Source organism: Lissotriton helveticus, chromosome 7 (genome assembly GCF_964261635.1).
Source record: "Lissotriton helveticus chromosome 7, aLisHel1.1, whole genome shotgun sequence".
Classification (NCBI taxonomy): Eukaryota; Metazoa; Chordata; class Amphibia; order Caudata; family Salamandridae; genus Lissotriton; species Lissotriton helveticus.
Window position 1 is genome coordinate 17,285,366 of NC_136068.1, and position 22,956 is coordinate 17,308,321.

The 22,956-nt window shown below is 44.4% G+C and overlaps 1 protein-coding gene across 1 annotated transcript in view; it reads right to left on the minus strand.

Annotated features, from left to right (window-relative positions):
• Nucleotides 1-230: 230 nt before the first annotated feature.
• LOC144767941 (uncharacterized) overlaps nucleotides 231-22,956 on the minus strand; it is a 116,570-nt gene continuing 93,844 nt past the window's right edge. The window contains exons 6-8 of the mRNA XM_078651284.1: nucleotides 15,816-15,848; nucleotides 14,652-14,695; nucleotides 231-2,984 (exon numbers count right to left, since the gene is read on the minus strand). Coding sequence (XP_078507410.1) covers nucleotides 2,972-2,984; nucleotides 14,652-14,695; nucleotides 15,816-15,848 — 90 coding nt within the window. The 3' untranslated portion in view covers nucleotides 231-2,971. The remainder of the gene's footprint in view (nucleotides 2,985-14,651; nucleotides 14,696-15,815; nucleotides 15,849-22,956) is intronic.

A 22,956-nucleotide genomic window follows, 5' to 3' on the forward strand; every position in this document is an offset into this window, starting at 1 on the left:
ACAGAACATCAGCTGGTAGGGACTGAGTCACCATACCACTGCAATATTTATGAACCAGAGTCCGAATACCTATAGTGCCTCACTTGCTCTCCTACCCTTTCCAGAGAAACAAGTGAGTTGACACTCCAGAATATAGTACTCTTGACCCTTTAAAGGATCGCAGTAACAGGACACACGTTTCGCTCTCTCACTTGTATATGTCCACAATAGGATAAACAAGAGACACAAAGGAAGTTTATAATATTTATTTAAACTATTGTGCTCTAAGATGCAGTATTTGTGCCACAATTTGACAACAAAAGCACACCGTAATTATCATCAGCATGGTTAACAAACCATATATCACAAAAAGCCCTGTCATGTTATAAAACAGATTAGCTTAAACCACCCCCTTTCTATTGAAGCTAAATGATTATATATTATAGATCACTGGGATTAGCAGCTGACCCTGTACCATGGCATTCATAGGTGGATGTTCTTCATCTCAGCTGACGCAGCGCTCTTGCTTCAAGATCTTCACTCAGTGTGTGTTTTTCAGAACCCATGTCCTCAGTTATATGACAAGACATGTGTGCTCGCAAACAGCAGCTGCATGCTCTTGTTATGTCTAAGTGCCAATGTCAGACCAGAGAGAATAACAAGGGGCATTGTTGTTTGACCTTGTCTGGTGTGTTCAGACTAAATCCGATGAACAGAACATAACACAAAAATATATGCAGATTCTTTGTGAAAATTCGATGTGGCACAAAAGCAAGCGTGTTATGTAGTAATGTGGGCAAGGGAAATGTGGCCTACTATGTGGACAACTTAGCTAACATAGGGAAAACAACAATGGTCCATGTAGGAAACAAATAACACTCTGGATTGGTCAGGATAAATAATAGCACAATAAAAACACTAGATGATATTAATGTAATTTCCCCTTCTTTCAGGATATTACTGAGCTTCAATATTCTATCAGACAACAGCCTCTGTCTACTTTCTGTACTTTGAGAAAAGTCTCCTAGAGACGTTAGCTGTGTTTCTCTTCTCCTTCTCCCATGTCCCCTTCTTCTAGGATATAACTTTGCTGACAGCAGCATTGTTAGATACTGTGGTTCAGGAAAGACTGCCTTCAGTCTCAGCAGGGCCTTGTAGAACATGGAACTAACACCCAGGGCCACTCGCTGAACATCTCAGGATAATCACTTACACATGTGTGATTGAAAAGCAAAGCCTTTCTTCAGCCGCAGGTCCAGATTAGAACTTCTGAAGCCAAGGATATGGATCAAGCCAAGGCATGTTCCTCACATCTAAGCTTTAAGGTGCAGGAAGGAAGGAAAGAAGTTGTCGAGCATACAACAGCATTGCTGTCCTGAGACTCTCACTCTTTCCACACAGCAAAGAGAACCAGACATGGTGGACCCTCTCGTTCAATGTGTCACTCAGGGTCAGCACTGGCCATGGACCGAGATTGAATGACTCATCATTCTGCTATAACTCTTGCAGCTCTGAAACTTACATATGCACCAGTCATTCAGGTTACTTATGTTGTTGACACAGAGGCGAAAGGACTTCTAGGTCTATCAGTCCTTTGATAGTTGTTTCTTTCATTGTCTGTGCCATTATTTCCAAGCTATCTCGAGAATTGTGATTAGTTATCAGCACAGAATTAGCATAAGATTGGAACTTTACCAGTAGGTAGTATTGGCAGAAGTAGGGAGAGATTTGACTGTAGGTCAAACAAGTTCATTATTGAAGATCCAATGTTATACGAAAAAAAAGCTTCAAACTATTAAGTCATGCTGAGTTAAAACCGGTGCAATACAAGTGGAATCTATTCAATGTATCAGCTAAGGGTTGTTGCAGGGATTCTGCTTAAAAACAGAACTATGTCCAGGGCCACAGAACATCAGTATGTTGGTAGTGAGTCACCATACCACATCAGTACCTCTGAGCCCAAATCAAGACTAGCTTATAGTGCTGCACCTGCCCTCCCAACCTTTACAGAGTAATAGTTAATGTGGCACCCCAGAGCACGCACTCTAGACGCTTCCAGGCATCCCGGGAGCAGGCAATCACCTTTCGTTTGCTCACTCATACGTACCGACAATGAACAGAATAGAGGCAAGAGGAAATCTTGTAATATTTATTGAAACTGTTGTGCTCTATTTTGCAATAGCTGCTCTGCATTCAAATGACATGTACAAGTCAACAATGTCACTAACATAATTAGCAAACTGTACACAATGAAAAGGCCTGCCATATTAGAAGACAGTTGTGCCTAAACCTACCCTCACTATAGAAGCACAGTGATATATAAGAGATCGCTGGGAATTGTGGGGGCCCCATCCCTGGCATATGTAAGTATTTGTTTTACATCCCTGGCAGCAGAGGTCTTTCTCGCCTCAGGACCTTTGCTTTTTGTGACTGTGTCCTCTCTGTTTTCAAAACAACAAATTTTGTTTTTTATGATATGATTTATCCGACCACAGAGCAAATACAGCACCATTTATTGCAACCTTGTAGGAAATGTTCTGTCTAATTCCTAACAGAAGAACTGAATAATAAAACATGTACAACCTATTTCTAAAATAAATGTATTGCACAAAAACAAGCCTGTTCAAGCAAAGGCAGCATACTACCTTTCAGAAATACACAGCAGGGGTATTCAACGTATCAGACAGGGTCGTACATTGTATCAACCGTAGGATGTATTCAACGTATCAGAGAGGGTCGTACACTGTATCAGCCGTAGGATGTATTCAACGTATCAGAGAGGGTCGTACATTGTATCAGCCGTAGGATGTATTCAACATATCAGAGAGGGTCATACATCGCATCAGCCATAGGATCTATTCAATGTATCAGAGAGGGTCGTACATAGTATAAGCGGTAGGATCCATTCACTCTATCAAAGAGAGTCGTGCATAGTATCAGCCATAGGAGGTATTCTCTTCATGGGAGAGGATTGGGTGTGCACACGTTGCGGTCAGTTCTGCGGCCTGTGAGGAAGAAACAAAAGACAGCATGAAGACACTTCTCAGCCTCAGTTTTGGGTTAGTCAGGAGCTCAGGACAACATTATAGGGTGCACATGTTTTTTAGCAATTAATAATCCATATTGCGATAGGAAGGCCCAGCTACCCTTTAAATGCCATCTGCCTGCCAGTATGGTCTGCAGTTTTTTAAATTCTTGTACGCTCTGTGGAAGCGAGGGAGAGTGTAGACATTGAAGATACCGTTCCATGTCTTCAAACTCTACTTTCAGAAAGTGTGGCTTTCAGTTTTTGTGTATTTGGACTGCTTATTCTACAGGTCAAATCCCTCCCTCTCTAGAATTTTAGAGGACTCTGTAACCTGGATGTTCTCAAATATTTTACCTGATTGTGCTATGCATTTGCTATGTGAGCAATTTTATTTTGTCTGATTTTATTGGGATCTCATGCTCAATAAAACTCCTGAAGGTGTCTATATTTCCCTCCAATATAGGTAAAACTCTCTAGAAGGGTTTAATAGCAGAACAAACCTGTGTCCACAAGGACCCTCACCAGGTGATGGCTTCAAGTGCTTCTCCACTACAATTTCCTGAATCAGACGGTGGGAGGTAAAACTGAGGTCCCCATTTTCCTCATGGAGGCTGCCAGTAGCTGTTGCATTTTCTGGCTTTCAGTAGCTCGTTATTTTGCATATAGTTATTCTGGTCTTGTTTAGGAAGAACACACTGCTGGTACCCCAGTAGTGCTGACTTCCTGGAAGTTATATGTTTATTAAAACCACCCTATGCAAGTTTAACTTATATCCTCAAATTTCACATTCTTGCTACAGGTACTAGGGGCAGATCCTTTTCAGCCTTTGCTATCAGACTTTGAGTGGACTAGAAAAACGCTACAGCTGCACGCTAGTTTTCAACTGAGGTTTTCTTTAATGATAGTAATTTTTCTTGTGTCTGTGGAGTTGGGTGGGGTAGGGAATCTGCATATACTCTATAGTATATATACTCTACACATGCATAGGATCTTATCCTAAATGTTGATTCAAAGTATTTTCCTCATTGGAGTCTGTCATGTACCAAAGGGGGTGGTGACTAAGCATGGGCTGCCACGTGATTCTTCATAGATAGAGTTGGATCCAGTTTTAATCCAAGATTTTTTACAGCTTGGGTCGGTATGGGAGCCGTTCCCAACTGGTCCGGCCACCACTCGTGAGTCCAAATCATAGACGCTTTACCCATAAGCATAATCTTGGTCTTGCTAGGATTCAATTGGAGGCAGTTCTCTGTCATCCAGTTTGACACTGCAAGCATACCTGCTGCAAATCGAGTTTTCTCATCCTCCAAGTCGATACCGATTGGAAACACCAGCTGAGTATCATCAGCGTAAGAGATTATCTTGAATCCAAATGGTTCGATAATTTTTGCTAGGGGAGCCATAAATATATTAAACAATGTCGGACTTAAGCAAGATCCCTGAGGGACGCCCTTATCCAGCAAGATTTCTGTGAGAAATACGGTCCTGGCATAATCCTTTGCCATCTATCAGACAAAAAGTGTCTGAGCCATTTCAAGGCTGAGCCTCGGATACCATATGAATATAGTCTCTCCGCGAGCATAGAATGAGAGATGGCATCAAATGCTGCGGAGAGATCAAACAAAATCAAAACAGTGGATCCCCCAGCGTCTATCACCTGCCTCAACGAGTCAGTTACTGCGAGAATGGCAGTCTCAGTGCCGAAGCATGGCCAAAATCCCAACTGAGAAGGATCTAGGAATTTATTGGATTCAAGAAATGCGCTCAGCTGCCTGTTTATGATGGTTTCTAGTTATTTGGCCAACAAAGGTAAAAGAGATAAAGGTCGATAATTGCTAAGCGTCCGAGGATCGGCTATAGATTTCTTCAATATCGGCCTAACATATGCCTCTTTCCAGGCAGTGGGAATAATGCCTGCTTGAGTCGAAATGTTAATGATTTTGAGGATTTCCGGGGCACAACTGGGTGATAGAAGGGCCATATTTTTTGGGGGACATAGATCACCCGGCGAACCGGATTTTGATGACGATAGTAGGTTAGAGACTTCTTCCAGAGTGGTTATTTCGAACTGATCCAAGATGTTAGCTAATGGAATTTCAGGTTCATCTTGTCCAAATGGAGGGGCGGTTTATGGGATTCTCCAGTTGGGAAGTTCGCATAGATTGACATAATTCTTTCATGGAAATAGGTCGCTAATGCATCGCAAATTTCTTGTGATTCCTCCGGAATTGATCTACAGGCTTGGGGTGATACTTTGGGGCCCATTATGATGTCGGGCGGATTGCCTCAGCCAGGCTGGCGGTAGCCACCGCTGGCCTGGCGGAGGCAATCCGCCCGACACCTATGCCCGGATTCCCCCACGCCGTATTAGGATGGCGGGGGGAGCGCGGCGGACGGAAAGACTGTCCGCCGCTTTACCGCCGCGGTCCGCTTGCGACCGCGGCGGAAAGGGAATAATATGGTGGTGGTGTCCAATGGACACCGCCAGCCATATTACAATGGTGGGTGTACGGGGCCTTTCCGCGGCGGCAATGCCGCCACGGAAAGGCAGGCGGTGTGTGCTGTGGATGATGGGAGAGGTGGGGGATCACAGGGGGGGTACCTATGGTACCCCCCACATTTGCATACGCAAAGCGGCAGGCACCGCGCGGTGCCTGCCATTTTGCATATGCAAATGCGTTCAGTAATGTTTAGCATTGTGGCGGGCGGTGCAGAGAGCACCGCCCGCCACAATGCTAAACATGTAGAATGTGCCCGCCACTTTGTAGGGCACATCCTAATTCCCCCTACGGGACCCCCGCCCTTATGGTGGACGGTCCCGTTCTCCGTTAGGGTGGCGGGCGGACAAAGTCCGCCCACCATCCTAATGACCCCCAAAGTCTTTAACTATGTTAAAAACGGCTTTGGCGGAGTTGCTAGCCTGGTCCATTTGGCCCCTGATATAAGTACATCTAGCCACTTTGATACTCTCCAGGGTCTTACATTTTGATTTTTTGATTTTTAATTCGGGTGTAAACCAGGGCGCGGAGTGACATGGCTGGGACGCGCTATGTAAGCTTTGGGGAATTGTGAGATCGAGGGCCTTCGAGTATTATTAATACATCAAGATCATCCGATCCACCCTCCTGTGAACGAGGATGGAAAGCTTCATTAAAAGATTCCAGGGTTAGTTTATTCCAGGATTTACGAAATACCTTCGCTTCCGTTCCCTATTTTGAATGAAAAACTGGGTGACTGGGGGTTAGTAAGTGAACATGACCATGAAGTGGTCAGTCGAAGCTCGTGGGCATGGGGGGCAGCTGCTGAGGTGATCCATATTAGTGAAAATCAGATCAAGAGCGTGGCCGGCCCGATGAGTGGGACCCTGCACCCTTTGAGGAAGACCGAATATACTAAGACTAGTAACGATCTTGCTTACTTCTGGATTTGCAAGATCTTCACCATGGAAATTAAAATCTCCCGGCAGAATGAATTTGTTTCCAAGATATTGGAACTCTGGAAGGGTGGATAAGTCTAGATCCCAACCAATAGAGCACAAAACTGATTTATCCCAATGGAAAACCATTAGGATCATCTCCACTGGCTAGGTGAGGAACAAAAGAATATCATCTGCATAAAGCGAACACCTTCCCTCCTCCAAGGTAGTCTCAGTAACTGGCAAACCCTTTGTACCTACATGACTCCAGACCAGGCTGGCTAGAGACTCCACAGTAAAGGCGAACAGATGTTGGGACAGGTGACTAATCTAATCCGGCTCCTAATGGGAAACTCTGCGGAAAGGACCCCATTGCCACGAGTTCTCGATAGAGTGGCACTATTCAGGCTCGTAATTTGGGGCCAAAACCAAATCTCACCAAGATCCCGGACTGGAGCGGTTAGTGAATGGCATCAAGGGCCTTCTTTGGAATATATGGAATGGAACACAAGGAGTTCTCATTGGGGATGAACTGCCGCCAGCCAATTATGCAGCCTGTACAGACTATATCTAGCAGACCCCTTTGGGATAAAGCCCGATTGGTACCTATAGATCAAGGGAGATGGAATTCCAATGAGCCCGGTGGTCAGATCTGTGGCAAAGGTTTTTCTCAATATTTAACAAGGAAATCAGCATTAAGATCTGCAGCACATTTCTGGCCTCCTTGGTTTGTGTATGACCACAATCATAGCCCGTTGCTGGTCCGGATACAGGGCTCCACCTTCTTGAACCGCGAGAAACCTTTTGAGGCGATGAGGTCCAAGTATCCTGGAGTTTCTTGTAAAGAATTCAGATGGGAGACAGTTGGTCCCGGGTTTTTTCTAGAGTTTAGTTTTGCTGTAGCTGCCTGTATTTCCGGGAGTGTGATTTCTTCATCGAAGGCCACACGATCCTCTAGAGGGAGGACCGGCCCCACCACGTTGTTTAGATCATCAGTAATTTGTTGGGCCTTGGCAAGGGGGTGCTCTCTATTGAAGGCCTCTTATTAACTGGCAAAACTCCCCAACTATACTCGGCAGGCCTCAGCCTCTGGCTTGCTAAGCCATGCCAGGAGTTTACCCACTTTATCTTCTAGACATAAAGGCAGTATTATGTGGCCAGGATTTGGTTCACCACTTCTCTATGTGCCAGAGCACAGCAGTCAGCGCAGAGGGTGGCAATCCTCCTAAGAATCAGGGGGTCAGACAAAGGCCCGGAAGTCCATTCTAAGTGCACCAGTTGACCTTCAATTGCCTCAATCTCCCTTGTGTCCCTCCTTCTCTTATGAGCAATTATTTTCTGAGCCCCTGAGCCCGGTCCCGGAGTACCGTTTTATAGGCCTCTCAAAGAATTATGGAGGAGTCCACATACTTTTAATTTTTCACAAAGTATCTACTCGCAGTTTTCGTGATAATGCCTCATCCCAATGTTTCCAGGTATTCAACTTCCATCCCTGTCTTGGATGGGAGGGCCGCTGATCTGGTGATGTCCAGAGCAATGAATAATCTGACAATCCCCTAGCAAGGGAATCAGCTCATTCAATCCTACCAATTTCACCTGCTGGGCCAAAGATATAGTCTAATCTAAAAAACACCCAGGGAGTGCCAGAGAAGTATGAGTACCCTCTATCTTCTGGGCAATGGTGGTGCCAAATATCTGACAGACCCAGCATGTTCGCAAAATGGGACAATTACATCTCCCTAGGCGCAACCGGGGCGGAACCTGAGTTGTTCACCTCAGGGGCCATTACATCATTAAAACCTTCCCCCAAAATATGAAGAAAAGATTCCTCTTTCTAGCAATATGGCGGTGACTTTGTCTAAAGTAGGTTGTTGCAAGCATGGGGGTGGATGGGCAATGATAAGTATATCATCAGTCCACCCCCTCCCCCATAGGCCCTGCAGTGTGGTGTATGTCCCATGGAAGTCAATCCCGGTATTCCGAACCTGAAAAGGAGTCAATCTCCTGATCAAAGTTAACACTTCCAAAGAGCCCGAGATAAACCCAGCATGGACCAATGTAGAGTATGCCCTTGACCAATGAAACAGCACTGGGTCCATAATAAGTGTGTCTCCTGAAGGAAGTCTCCATCAGGTTTTAAGCATCTGATGACTGTCACAGCCAGGCTTTGCTTGACTTTATTGTTCAGCCCATTGACATTCTAGGTTATTATGGAATGTCTGGAGGTCACTGACATATTAACCTGTGCCATGACTAAAGTGTTTAGTATCTATGTGACCTCGGCATAGTATATTAGCACTGCACTGCATCTGCTTCAAATCAAGTGCCTCGTACAATAACCTAACAACCACACATAAACAACACCCCATCGGGTCTCCTCCACCCCCTACATGACCACCGTCCCCACAAATATGTGCCCTCATGTCAAGAAAAAGACACATCTACTTAGCAGGAGGGCATGAGAGGCCTGTAGCCCACCCCACCCAGGACAATCTCAAACATTAACACAAAATCTCAAAGTTGGATTTGTAGTTACCATTCTAAAAATGCCACTTTTCCCGTGCTCACTAAGCCACTGGAGTCAAGCTATCCGGGCTGAAGACGGCTGATAGCCAGAAACCGGTCCTAGGATGCTTGATTCCCATCCAGGGAAGACATGGCTTGGCAGTTCGGTCTGGACTGTTCCCATGAGGCACAGGGTCAAGACTGATTTGCATATGGCCATGTCTGAACTGGGGTGGCTTGGTGAGCAAAATAACGATGGATTAAACCCAGATCTGTGACTGGGGGTGAATGTTTTGCCATTGTGCAACATTCCGTCCATCATCTTGTGTGTTTTACTTTTAGAAAGTTGGGCATTTTCTTGTTCTTAGCTATGCGATGTCTGCTGCCTGTCTCTGATGACTGACTGGGCAACAGTTCACTTTGTGTGTTCACTCTTGACAGCCACACACAAAGGAAGGCTGGGTGTGACTCTATGCATCTTCCTTGGAGGACGGGAGGGAGGAGCTGGGCACTGCCTCACTCTTACTACTGAATAAGCTGGGCCCTGTCCTCACACAAAGGTCTGTTTACCCCCCTGTGGTGAGTGTGGAGCCAGGGCGGGGAGAAAATAAATGTTAGTACTTCAAAGACCCTGCTTTGAAGTCACCCCCACTTGAAAGGCACAATGAGTATAAGTATCGGCTTCGAACCTCTTATCCTACAGAGTATACGTCTGGACCTGAAACCAATTTGCCAAGAAGAACTGCTGTGCTATGGACTGCCACACTATTGGACTGCTGCTCTGCAAGGCTGTGCTCTCTGCATTCTGCTGATCGGTCTGATTGGACCTTCATCACTAGACCCAGAGTGGTTCTAAGGGCTAATTAACTAGCCTCCTGTCTTCAAAGACTCAGGGACATCAACGTCTTTAACCTTGCTCCTGGTTCACTGGAAGTGAACCCCAGGGCTTGCTCCAGTGCAACCGATGCATCCTCTGCTGCAAGAGCAGAATCTACAAATCACAGCTGTTGCAGGAACAGAACTGGCCAATCGCACTCGGAACGGCTGCATCGCCATCGGGACTGCCACATTGGAACCGCTGCATTACCACCACTTTGGAAACGGCACTTCGCACTCAGGACCAGTGAACCACCATCTTCTCATTTGAGAACACCAACAAATCTTCTGTCTGCAGGATAGACAAAGACGCATTGCTTGGCTGCACCCCACATGTCGTTGATTGCAACCAGGATTAAAGTACGTTTGCTAAGCGGTTTCTGGCCCGCTATCCATCACAGTCGGTCTGAACTCTTAACTTTGTCCCGGTCCAGCGAGACCAATTAATTCTTTAAGCATTTACCGTTTCTAAGCACTATTTTTTCATTTAATCTTTAAAAAAGTCATCTCTTGACTTCTACTTATATTTTTATCATTTTGGTCTTGTTTTATTTTTGAAATCATACTTTCTTTTTCTGAACCTGTGTGTAGTGATTTTGTGGTGTTTTCACCGTTTTAAGTGTTTGACATATTTTACACTTTGGGCCAGATGTAGGTAGGCAAATACCAGTCGGTAACGGCCCGAAATCTGTAAAATCGGCCGTTACCGACCGGTCTTTTGAAAATGAGATGTAGGAGTCAAAAATGTACCGAATCGGAAAATATGAATCTGTAAAATACCGAATCTGTATTTACCGAGTACATATTTTCCGAATCGGTAATTAGCGATTCCTTATTTACCGAGTTCTTATTTACCGAATCGGTAAATAAGAAATTGGAAAAAATGTCCAACGAGATGTAGGAAAGGAAAAAAATAAGTTACCTTCGGGATATTATATCACTCAGTTGCCACCGACTATTGACACACTCTCATGTATTTCTCTTCCCTTATATTTCCGATACTAATCACCTGCATGTTTTTTCGCCGTTTTACCCGCACATTTGAATCCTTCATTAACATCTATTACCATTACCATCAGGCCCTGTTATTAATAACCTCCCACATTTCACACTTTTCTTTAGATTATGTGGACCCCCTGAAGAAGAGCTTTCCAGCTCGAAATGCATCGGGGATATTTATATATGTTTCCACACATACAATCAAGATGGTTTGATTATGGAATTGTCTACAATTGATTGCACATCAACTATTGTGTAACAAAAATATTTTGGATTCAGAATTATGAACCAACTCATGCATGCAACAAAGTGAATAAAAACTTTGAGCTTTCAAACACCTTCTTTCATTTCTTGAGCCTAAATTCAGCATATAGGAGTGCTCAGGTCCTCCACCAGGTAAATAAGTGTTACACATCCTGAAATGAATGTGTCATGTGATTTTAACTCATGTACCTCTCATTCCCTCCTAGGCGATAGTGCATATGCCCTGCGTTCCTTTGTGCTCACACCGTACCTCAACCCAACTAACAGAGTCGAAAGGCGATACAATGTGGCACACAGGTCAACTCGCAACGGAGTTGAGCGAACATTTGGACTCCTCAAGAGCAGGTTCCGCTGCCTCCACAAGAGTGGAGGTGCTCGACAGTACACCCCCGTCCTGTGTTGCAAGATAATAGTGACCTGTGCAATTTTGCACACTCTTGCCACCAAAGAAGGCCCAGAGGTGGAGGTGACACATCACGAGGACATTGATGATGACCAAGAACATGCAGACCCCCAAGCAACAGGACCAGCAGCAATAGATGGTAGATTGAGATGGACAGAAATTACACGTCGATATTTCTAGATAATGTATGACACATAGACAGGTATAGTGTTTGACGAGTGTAGTTTAATATTCACTACATCATCATTGTCACATCGGAAACGGCATTGTACATCAAAGTCTATGTCCATGACTGCTCCTGCTCAGTTGCCGTCACTGTGTGCAGTAGTGTGGATCTGCATCATAGGTCAGTGCTTACGTCCACGCACTACATTGCGCGATTGATGTGCCTGGCTTTCAGATTCTCTGCTGGGGCCTGACTCAGCATGGCTGCGCCGGTCGCTCCTGCGCACCTCCGGTACAGGTGTGCTGGAGCCACTCCTGCTGGTTGACCCCTCTGTCTCCTCCACACCCGTGTCACTAGCATTGCCTGTGTTTGTGTTGAGCATCTGCTCCATCGCAGAGGTCACTCTTCCCATGCCCCGTGTCAATTCTGTGCAGCAGTGCACAATTGCATCCTGCATGGATATTGAGCATCGGCACAGTAGTGACGTACTTGAAGCAAATCTGTTCATTGCCTTTGTCTGCTGGCGCATATACTGCTGATCCCTGCCCGCTGTAAATGATCCCTGTCCAACTTATCCGACAGTACACCCATGTATGTGGAGATGTCTGTTATCCCCTTTGATATTGCCTCCAAACTAGATGCTATGTGGCCTATTCCCTTGTCCATGTTGGTAATTTTATTGTTCATGCAGCGAACCTGCCAATGCATGGCTAACAGTGCTTTGGCCTGCATGCGCTGTACTTTGACCATTGTGGCCTCCAGGCCACAGAAGACGCTCTCCCCTTCCTGCCCCTGGCCACCCTCACGTGCCCTCCTGCCAAGGACACTGGTGCGCAGCGCCTGCTGCAATCTGTGGTCTAGCCTTGTCAGCCACAGGTGAGGTACAACATCCTTATCCTCTGAATCAGAGGTTTACAGGATCCTCTGAGGGGGCTCCTCATGCCTACTTGCCCTTCCCTGCATGGACGACCTGGACATTGCTATGGGTGTACACGGTGTACTTAACAATTCAGGAGATCCAAACAACAAAGGTGATAGCGGGACATGTGTTGAGGCTCGCTCTGGTGATGAGGCTTCCTGGGTGGTGTTGTTGCCTCCTTCTACAGCGCTGTGACCTGTTCTTTTCTTCTCTTTCTCCCTTCTCTCAGTTGCTGGTGCCCTCTCCTCCCTTGCTGGTGCTGGAGTGCGTGAGGACTCTCCTGTGGAATCAAATTGACATGGGGTCAATGTTGTTGTCCACCTGTGTGTATTTCTGAAATAAATCGTTTACACACCTTTGCACAGTGTACATTGTGTGTTTTATGATGTGTGTGGCATGCCTTGCTGAGTCATGTGGTGTATGCTTTGTATCAATGTACTCATGACTACGTCTACCATGATGCATTGCTACCACCAAGTATGAGCTGTTATGCAGTGTAATGATTCTACACAGTGGGGTACGGGTTCAGGTAAATGGTTGTGGATTAGGGTACATGCCTCTTACCTTGTTTCTTTGTGGCTTTTGCTGTACTGTCCAGGTCTCCTATCCCATGGATGCATTCTGGCTCCATGGTGGTTTCCACAAGCTCCTCCATCTCATTCAGCTTTGGTGCTTTGCTCCTGCCACCTCCAGTCACACCAGCATCCTTTTTTTGTGCTGCAATCTTTGTCTTTGTTACGATGCGCAGGTCATACCATCGCTTTTTGATGTCCTCAATCTCCCGGTGGGTCACACCAATTGCATTCACTTTGCCCTGTATGCCAAGCCATATGTTCCTCTTCACAGTCTCTGCAACATGCAGAGACTGTCTCCCGAATATTTGGCTGTAGTGACTTACTATTTCTTCTACAGCCACCTGAAGTTCTTCTGGGCTGAACTTTATCTTTCTTTTGCGCTCCCCACCATCCTTTTTCCCTTCATGAGACTCCATTCTGTAGCACTGCTTGGCTGTGGATGCTCAGCTCCTCTCACCTCAGCTCAATTGTTTGTTCAGTTGGTGTGCACCTGCATGGGTGTGGCCACTCCCAGGTACTGGGGAGGGGTGCTTCATTCTGATTGGTTGGATTCTCAGGGCCTTGGTTGTGGGGTGTGTAGGGTGTCCCTGATTGGTTGGCAGGCTCACATGTCGTTTTTCATACTTCCGAATCGGATTTTACCGAATCGGTATTTACCGATTCGGTAATATCCGATTCGGTAAATTCCGAATTGGTAACACCCATTCATTCCTATGGGCCAGGAGGCCCATAGGAATGCATGGGTTTTACCGATTCGGAATTTACCGATTAGGAAATTACCGATTCGGTAAATACCGAAATGAGATACTGAGTCATTCCGAATCGGTAAGTTTTACAGAATTTTTACCTACATACCATTTTCCGATTCTGAATTAACGATTCGGTATGAGTCGGTATTTAAGAATCGGTAAATGGAAATTACCTACATCTGGCCCTTTGTCTCTTAAATTAAGCCTGCCTGGTCAGTGCCTAGCTACCAGGGGGTGAGCACAGATTAATTTATGGTGTCTATCGACTTACCCGGACTAGGGCTGTCATTCTGCCACCCAGAAATCCAATTTCTAACACCACACATGAAAGGACAGAGCATGCCGTATAGTAGGTCTTAGCAGTAATCAGGCCTTTTCTGGTGCAGTTCAGCTCTCTCCCGTTCACATAACACAGCTCAGCAACTTGCCTTGCTGCGCTGCCTGAACTGTCCGTATCTAGGCCCGAATTTTGTACTGAAAGAGTAGGTTCCAGTATACGTCTTATCCGAGACAGCACCCACACACCTCTGCAACATGGTGCAAAGGTTGTGCATTGCGCTAGGCAGGCTTTGAGGGCACCAGTCCAGGGGAAGACACAAGTATCAGGTAATTTTAAATTAATACTATGGTTGCTCTCGCACACTGTGCTGAAAATATTAAATTTATCCCCTTAGTCATTTTTTCCATTCATGCTATGCGGATCCTTTTTCTGTGGCAGAAGATGGTGCAGATATGACAGTGAGGACAAGAACGTCATGTTTACCATGGCTTACCTTTGCAGGTGGCCGTATATTGCCTGATCTCCATGCTTTAATTTCTGCAAACAAAAGCGACAGTATTAGGATACGTTCAGAAGATATGTTGCTGGATTGCAATGAGATGGGCAGTCTTACTCTGACTTTTGTTCTGTGACATTTATTTTGTTTGTTTCTTCCATTCTATTTGCTTTATTGTTTCTCTTATATTATGTTATTGTTATGTTATGTTATTGCATTCTTGAAGAAAATGAAAGGAGGCTTGTATATCACATGTCCCTGAATGGGTGTGAATTCAGTGAATGGCTGAATAGTGGAATGGAATCTCCTACGGTCCTTGATCATAGGCTTCCACCAGCATCAGGACAGAGTGAGGACCGACCCTCTGTGTGAATACGGCCCTCTACCTGGTTTATAAAGCTGTTCATGAAGCTCATCTCACACTGATGACTAGATAACCCTTCTTGTCTGAGTAGGAGTCCACGCTCTACTACCCAACAAAGGAGATCCAACTGTTAGCTGGGATACTTCTCAGTGAAGGTGTCTCATTGTGGAACATCTCACCTCTAAACATGCATGAGGTGCAGTTCAGGCTGTATTTCCCAACCACAGAGATCCAATTGTGAGCTAGGATACTTCTTAGTGAAGACAGCCATCTTGTGGATCACCTCACCACTAAGTGTAAAACCAGTGCAGTCGGCACTCTACTCCCCCACAGCAGAGAACCGACTACAAGGTAGGATGCTTCTCAGTGAAGGTTGTCATCTTGTGGAACACTCACTTGGTGTCATTTCTTTACTTGTTTCCAAAGTTCTTAATTCTGGGCTGGAAACATTTAGCTCTTTTTATTCCTACCAAACCAAAAGACCTTTGGAGAGTTAATTACAATACATTGCTGCCACAAGCTTGTCAGCCAGGAAATTACATTTGCTAAAACTATTCTATAATCTATAAGGGAGAGTATCGTACCATGTCAGTTCATAAGATTCTGTTTTGTAAGCTTAGATATCCATGAAAGAGTAAATCAGAACCCAGGCCTTCTTCACCACCCACTGGATTGTGTTGCAGTTACAGAGGTGACCTGGTCGGAACTAGGATCCTCAGGTGATATCAAGAAGTAACATTTATCCAAGCAATCAGAAACACAATTCTCTGCTGAAACATAATTTACATTTGTCTTACCATGTAAATGTGGTCTACATCGGGGGACTGCACCTGTGAAAAAAAGATGAGAAGTGGTCACCAGGTGACTAGATGAAAAGAGAGCCGTCATATTCCACCTCTGGTCACCTGGCGGCCATGAGAGGTGAGCACAGAGTAGAAACTCATCCTGGTCTTAGTTAAAGACTCAGAGACATCTCCTTTTTGTTCCGTCACTGAGTCCAGACTCACCATGCATGTGTGAAATGATTCCTGCACAACGAGGGATGCTGTTGACTCAAAAATAACCAAGTTGCTTTTTTAGCAGAAGGTGAAATTAATATGATTAACAGATTAAAGCCTCAATTACCAAAGCCAAGAATTCCCAATTCATAAAGAAAGTGGAGTTCTAGTAAATCTAAATGCTAAAATTGAATGAACAGTACAAGGTGATGGTAAATACTGAAAGACATGTAGAGGATGTCCGCTTCCTACTCTCTGGGGCAAGTATCACAAAAACAGAATATCTTCACATTTTAATCCCCAGTAAAGTCAATATTTCGTCGTCACGTGCACTTCCTTGTTCATACAGGTGTGAACACTCTGCTTTCTTGGTCTAACCACTACGTACTCCTCATCCTACCTTCCTTTAAAGCCACCAAGGTGCCTTAAGTCTGCCACGTAGTGTAGCTAATCATGTTTTAACACAAAATCTCCAGTGCAATACGAAATAAACATACACACTTCATCTAACTGAGGACACCCAACAGCATCTTCCACTGAACAATATGCATTATGGGACATCCTTCCTACTATGCTTATATTTCCCTTTCTGACTCTGAGCATGATTCACGGAACCCCAACAAAGCCTTATTCTTGGCTTGATACTTCTAAGTCAACAGCAATGCCATGGCCAACATACATCTTAGAACCATCCAAATAAAATGCATTGAAACATGTCACACAGTCAAATGCACAACATTGAATCACAGAATTGTACCTTCCTGTTAAAGTGCTCTTCCAGACAAGCAATGAACCACCAGCCATACAACTCGATGAACTTAACTAACTCAACATAATGGTCGAGCCATTGGAACACCTGTCTATAGAGGAAGCACTCTCCAAATATCTTTTGCAGGGAGAAGCTCATTATAATTTCAAATTAGCAAGCAGAATCCATAAAGTAGATGTTTAACAAATACTAACTATATGTAACCACATACATAACATCCATAACATCCAATTGATGGATATTCCAAAACTCAGCAAAAGCTTGCCAATCTGAAATCTGAAAACACAATAGTGCTACACTTCTACTAATAATACGTTGTTGATATGTAGCCTTTCACACCACACTTCTGCTGCTTCATGGAACTGTAAAGACCAGGTGTTACCATTACCTAATGTATGGGTACTCAATTTACCTACCTCGAAGGGATGGAAGGCTTTCTCAGTGGTAAAATGTAGAAGGTGTAACACAACACGGGTAGCATGAAAGGGTCTACATTCAAGACATTATGCAAGTTCTCCGACCATTTTTAAAGACTTCTAATGACCTCCATGCCTCTTATATAAGCAATACAGAAGACATCCTTAACTTCTTGGAGGGTATGTCTTTTAACCCTCACACACAACGTGTGATGACTTTGAAAGCTGCTGCATTTCATTCAAGTATTCCTCAAGAGGAGTCCCTCAAGGTCCTTAGTGAGTTCCTATCCCAATATGAAGTGGCCTCAAAAGTCCTGGTTAAGTTTGATATAAATTGTGCACACATGACCCTTACCAGGAATTATTTCAAGTTTGAAGATGATGTTTATTTACAGATGCATGGTACATTGATGAATAGCTTTGAAAAAGCACTCATATTCAAACTTTCCAACCCTTTCTCAGGGAATGGTTCACTTTGGAAACGCTACATTGATTATATTTTCATTATCTGGTCTGATAATGAAGAAGAAGCTCTCGCCTTTTCTGATTAAATCAAAAATGGGATAGGTTCCTTAGTTTCACTATTAGAAGAAACAAAAACAATATCTCTTTCTCTAATCTGAAGATAGAACTACCAAAGACACTCTTAAGCGTGAAGTATTTTACAAACCTACTGAATACAATAGCCTCTTATGGTATGATAGCTTCCATCCTTAATCCCTACATGATAATCACCCAGTTGGACAAATATTGAGGTCACTGGGTGACTGTGGAGAAAAGCAAGATTACATTCTCTGTGTGGGTATGTTAACCATACAATTACATGAGAAAGAGACCCCTATCAGAATAATAATAAGGGCAGCATTCCAAGAGACTTTTGTTACACTCATTTCAGAAACCAGTGACAGATCGCCTTATCTGTGTGAAAACCTATGGTATTCATTATAATTCAATACAATTTCTAAAAAACAAACATTGAAGAACTATAGTATATGGGACACTGAACTTTGGGAAACCAAAGTTTTCATCAGATATGGTGAATCTCCGAAAGATTAATTGGTTCACACACAACCTCTAAAATTGACCACAAAAAATACGCTTATCACACAACATGGAATCTTCAACCTGTGGTCGACAATTCCCCTGCAGATGTTGAAACATTTGAAGGTGTACAAAAAGACTCAAGCAATTTGACTTAGGGATGCACACTCCATGGGTCCTCAAACTTTTCACAAATTGTGATTCAGGCAACTTTGTCTCCATGATCACATGCCCCTGAGGGCTCAGTTACTTAGCGTGAGAAATTGTGTTGTTGATTGACTGGGGTGTGAACCCTGGTCAAGCATAAACCACCATCACTTGCAGAGTGAACCACAAAAAGTCACAGAATTAACAAGTGTTTAAGCCTGGGTGGCTTGGCACAAAGCGCATTTAGTCTTAACTCAGAGGTAATGTGTAAAATATTTATGCAGCATACGAACAGAAATAAAGTGAAAATGCAACACAAGAAAAATTACAATCAAATTTATAAAAATAGAGTGCATTTTAATAGTAACAGAGTAACAAAAATCCATCAGTAAGCTCAGAATTATACATTTTAAAAGATTTTAGTAAAAATAGCACCAAAACCACGAAGTGCCAACTATTGATGTCTGGTTACGCTAGACAGGGTCCAAGTCATAATTTCAGGTCGACCATGATGATGAAGAGCAGGTCGGCTGCAGGAAATCCAGGTTACTCCTGCTGAAGTTTTACCTTTTCAAATCCATGCCAAGAGTCCCATTCTCCATGGAAGGAGCTGCGGGGCACCCGGAGAGCATCGCGGGAAGCTGCCAGAGTAAACCAGGTGTTGTGAACTTGCATTGCTTGAACTCTACGTTGGCAGTCATCGCAGGCGGTCTATGCTGTAGCATGAATGGTTGGCGGATGGAGCTTTGTGATGCATTGCAGTGCGAGTGGTGAGGTCTTGGTGCGAACAGTCCCGTTCATGGTCACGATGAGCCCAAATGCATGTATATAGTCCTTGGTCCAGGGGCTGGTGCTCAGATCAGGAAGCCAGCAGATTAGCCCTTGGAGTAACTCTGGTAGCCCTGGGTTTAAGATGAAGTTACAGGCCTAGTTCTTCCTCCCCAGACAAATGGGCAGCAGGGCAGAAAGGCAGGAATTCAGCAAAGCATCAGAAGGTCAGCAGTCAAGTAGGGTGGCAGTCCCTTCAGCTCCACAGGCGTCCTACTTCCTGACAGAGCATTCGCAGGTCCAGAAGTATACTGAAGAGTTAGCATCTGAGGTCTTACTTTTATACACTAGTGTCCTTAAACCAGAAGGTGGGAGAAGCTTTTTGAAAGTTCCTTTGAAGTGCAATGAATTTCCCTACTCCACTACCCTGGCTTCAAGCTGTCCGCAGCGACAAGGTGAAGGTGACAGGTTCTTTGTGTGAGGCAGAGTGAGGCTGTGCTCAGCTCCACCCCTCATACTGCCAGCAGATGGCCCATTAAGGCACACCTAATCCCTCCATTGTCTGACTGTCTGAGAGGAATTCACAGTCTAACTGTCAGTTTACACCCAGTCATCAAAGCAATCAATCAATTAATCAGGGTTTTTAAAGCACAGCTACTCACCCTTGATAGACTCAAAGCACTGAGGGGGGCTGCTGATCCGCCTGAGAGGAAAACAACCTTTACAACGCAGTCATTACATCGCACTACATTTACAACACAGTCATTACAGCGCAACATCCTTTACAAAGCATGGCTCTACAACGCAGCCATTATATTGCATGTCACTACAACACATGACACTACAAAGCATGCCACGGCAGCGCAGGTATTACATTGCATGTCATTACAACGCATACCATTACAACGCATAGTACCCCTTCTCTATCCAATACTTACCCTACGGTTGCACCCCCTGGAGTTAGAATAGGAATATTTACCCATACACTATCCAACACTTACCCTACTGTTGCCACCCCTGTAGTTAAAATAGTAATTGTTCTCCCTACACTATCCAACACTTACCCTACTGTTGCACCCCCTGGAGTTAGAATAGTAATTTTTACCCCTACACTTTCCAACACTTTTCCTTAAATGCAATGTAGTGGTTTGCGCTGCAAATGTAGTTTTAAAAAAATCATTGTAATGGCATGCAATGTAATGCATGCATTGTAAAGGATGTTGCGATGTAAAAACGGTGTTGTAAAGGCATGTATTGTAAATGTATGCGTTGTAACATCATACCTTTGTCTGAGCGCTGGGGTTCAGTCAAAGAGGCAGGTCTTGAGATCCTTTCTGAATTGGGTCAGTGACGGGGATTGTCTGAGGTGGAGAGGCAGGGTGTTCCAAGTCTTGGCGGCGAGGTAGGAGAAGGAACTTCCATCAGTTCCAGTCTTGTGGTTCCGAGGGACGGTGGCAAGGGCCAGTTGGGCAGAGCAGAGGTGGTCCTGCGTCGTGGAGGGCTTTGTAGGCATGCATGAGGTGCTTCAAAGTGATTCTTTTGTTGACTGGGAGCCGGTGGAGTTCTCAGAGGTGGTCGGTGATATGGCTGCAGCAGGGGATATCGATGACCAGTCAGGTTGAGGCATTTTGAACGTTTTGTAGTTTCCTGAGTAGTTTCTGGTTGACATTGGCATAGAATGTGTTGACTTAATTGAGTCTGCTGCTGATGACTGTATTTCTAGATTCAGTGGGGATCCACTTGAATGTCTTTCAAAGCAGGTGAAGCGTTTGGAAGCATGATGAGGCGACAACGTCGATCTGGCAGTATTTTGTGAGTGATGAGTCATATATGATACTGAGGTTTCGTGCGTGGTCTGTGGGGTGGACAGGATTCCTAATGCTGAGGGCCATCCCAAGCTGAGGGGATGGGTCCCAGTATGAGGACTTCAGTCTTGTCCGAGTTGAGTTTGAGGCAACAGGTTGTTATCCAGGTGACAACAGCCTTCATCCTGCTGTGGAAGTTGTTTCGGTGGTTATGGTTTTGTTGGTGAGGGAGAGGATCAGTTGGGTGTCCTCGGTGTAAAAGAGAATGTTGAGTTCATAGTTCCTGACGATGGCCATGAGAGGGGCCATGTAGATGTTAAACAGAGTGTTGCTGAGGGAGGAGCTCTGGGGGACTCCGCAGCAGATCTCCGTGGGTTTGAAAAATGAACAAGGGTAGTCAGATTTCAGTGTTCGACCGGTGAGGAAAGAGCGGATCCAGTCCGGGACCTTATCGTAGAATCTGGCATCATGAAGTCTCGTGATTAGGGTACGGTGGGAGATGGTGTTGAAGGAGGCCAAGAGGTCCAGAAGGTTGAGGGCTATGGTTTCGCCGCTGTCTCGGAGGGAGCAGATGTCGTCGGTAGTAGCGAGAAGTGCAGTCTGTGTGCTATGGTTACATCCGAAACCAGTTTGAGAGATGTTCAGGATGTGGTTTGCTTCCATGTACTCAGAGAGTTGGGAGTTGATGTCATGTGACCTGAGACAGGCTACAGGCACAAAGGGCTAAGTGCAGAAAAATATCAAATTTCTAAAAGTGGCATTCTCAAAATTATAATATTTTTTTTTTCCAAAGACAGCAAACATGACATGGATACCTTTTCCCAATTGGAAATTATAACTTAATGAATGTAGTAAGGAATCCTCAAGTTATCTTATGGAGTGGTAGGCCTCAAAGTAGTGAAAAATAACTTTAGGAGTTTATCACTACTTTGACATTTTAAAATTAAAAAAGTAGAAGTCTAACCTTGTAATTACACAGCACAATGCTCTAAGGACTACCTAGGGCCTACCTTAGGGATGGCTTATATTTAATAAAAGGGGAGGTTACGCTTGGTAAGGGGGTTATAATGCCAAGTCAACTTGGCAGTTTAAAACGGCCTTCAGCTGGCAGTGGTAGGCATGGGGCATGTTTTAAGAGGCACATTGAAGTGGGTGGCACAATAAGTTGTGAAGGCTCAGTATTAGCATTTAATTCTCAGGCCCTGGGTATATGGTATACCACTCGACAAGGGACTTACAAGTACATTAAATATGCCAATTGGGTATAAACCAATTTACCATGTTTTATGGGAGTGAGCACAAGCATTTTAGCACTCGTTAGCAGTGGTAAAATGCACAGATTCCTAAGGCTAATAAAAACAAATTATGCAAAAAGTGGAGTGAAAAAAGGCAAGATGTTTGGGGTTGAGCCTACAGAGAGAGCCAAGTCCAACACATAGCGATGACAACATGAAAAGTGAAGATCAGGTTCAATGAACATAAGGTGTAGGAGGACAGTTACCAAAATGATACAATATTTATTGGAGAAAGACCATTCTGAAAAAGACCTGGAATTGACCGTCATTGAGCAGGTGCTATTGATAGCAAGCTTCTTTATGCAGAACAAAGGTGGGTTTATCAGTTTGGAAGATGAAAGATGGTCTCAATGATGAGGTTCATTGAATGCAGCTCTAACTACTTCACCTGTATTATACTCGATGTGACAGGTTATTTTCCACCATAGCATTCCAGCGGTGTTGCTAGAAGCATAGTTATTTGCATGTGAGATTGCTTGTCATGTAGTACAACACCAGTGAAGAATTTTCTCTTTGAATCCCATGTATTTCAATATCAGTGCAACTTTCTTCATATTACTTTTCACAACTTTTGCTTGGGAAATATGCAAAAAGAACGGGCTGCGAGAGATCGGTGTCGGCGGCAAAGCTCTCTCCTCGTTCACATCTTTTCTGGTTGATAGAACTTTTCAAGTCATGTCCCCGCCCTATCACTCCTAC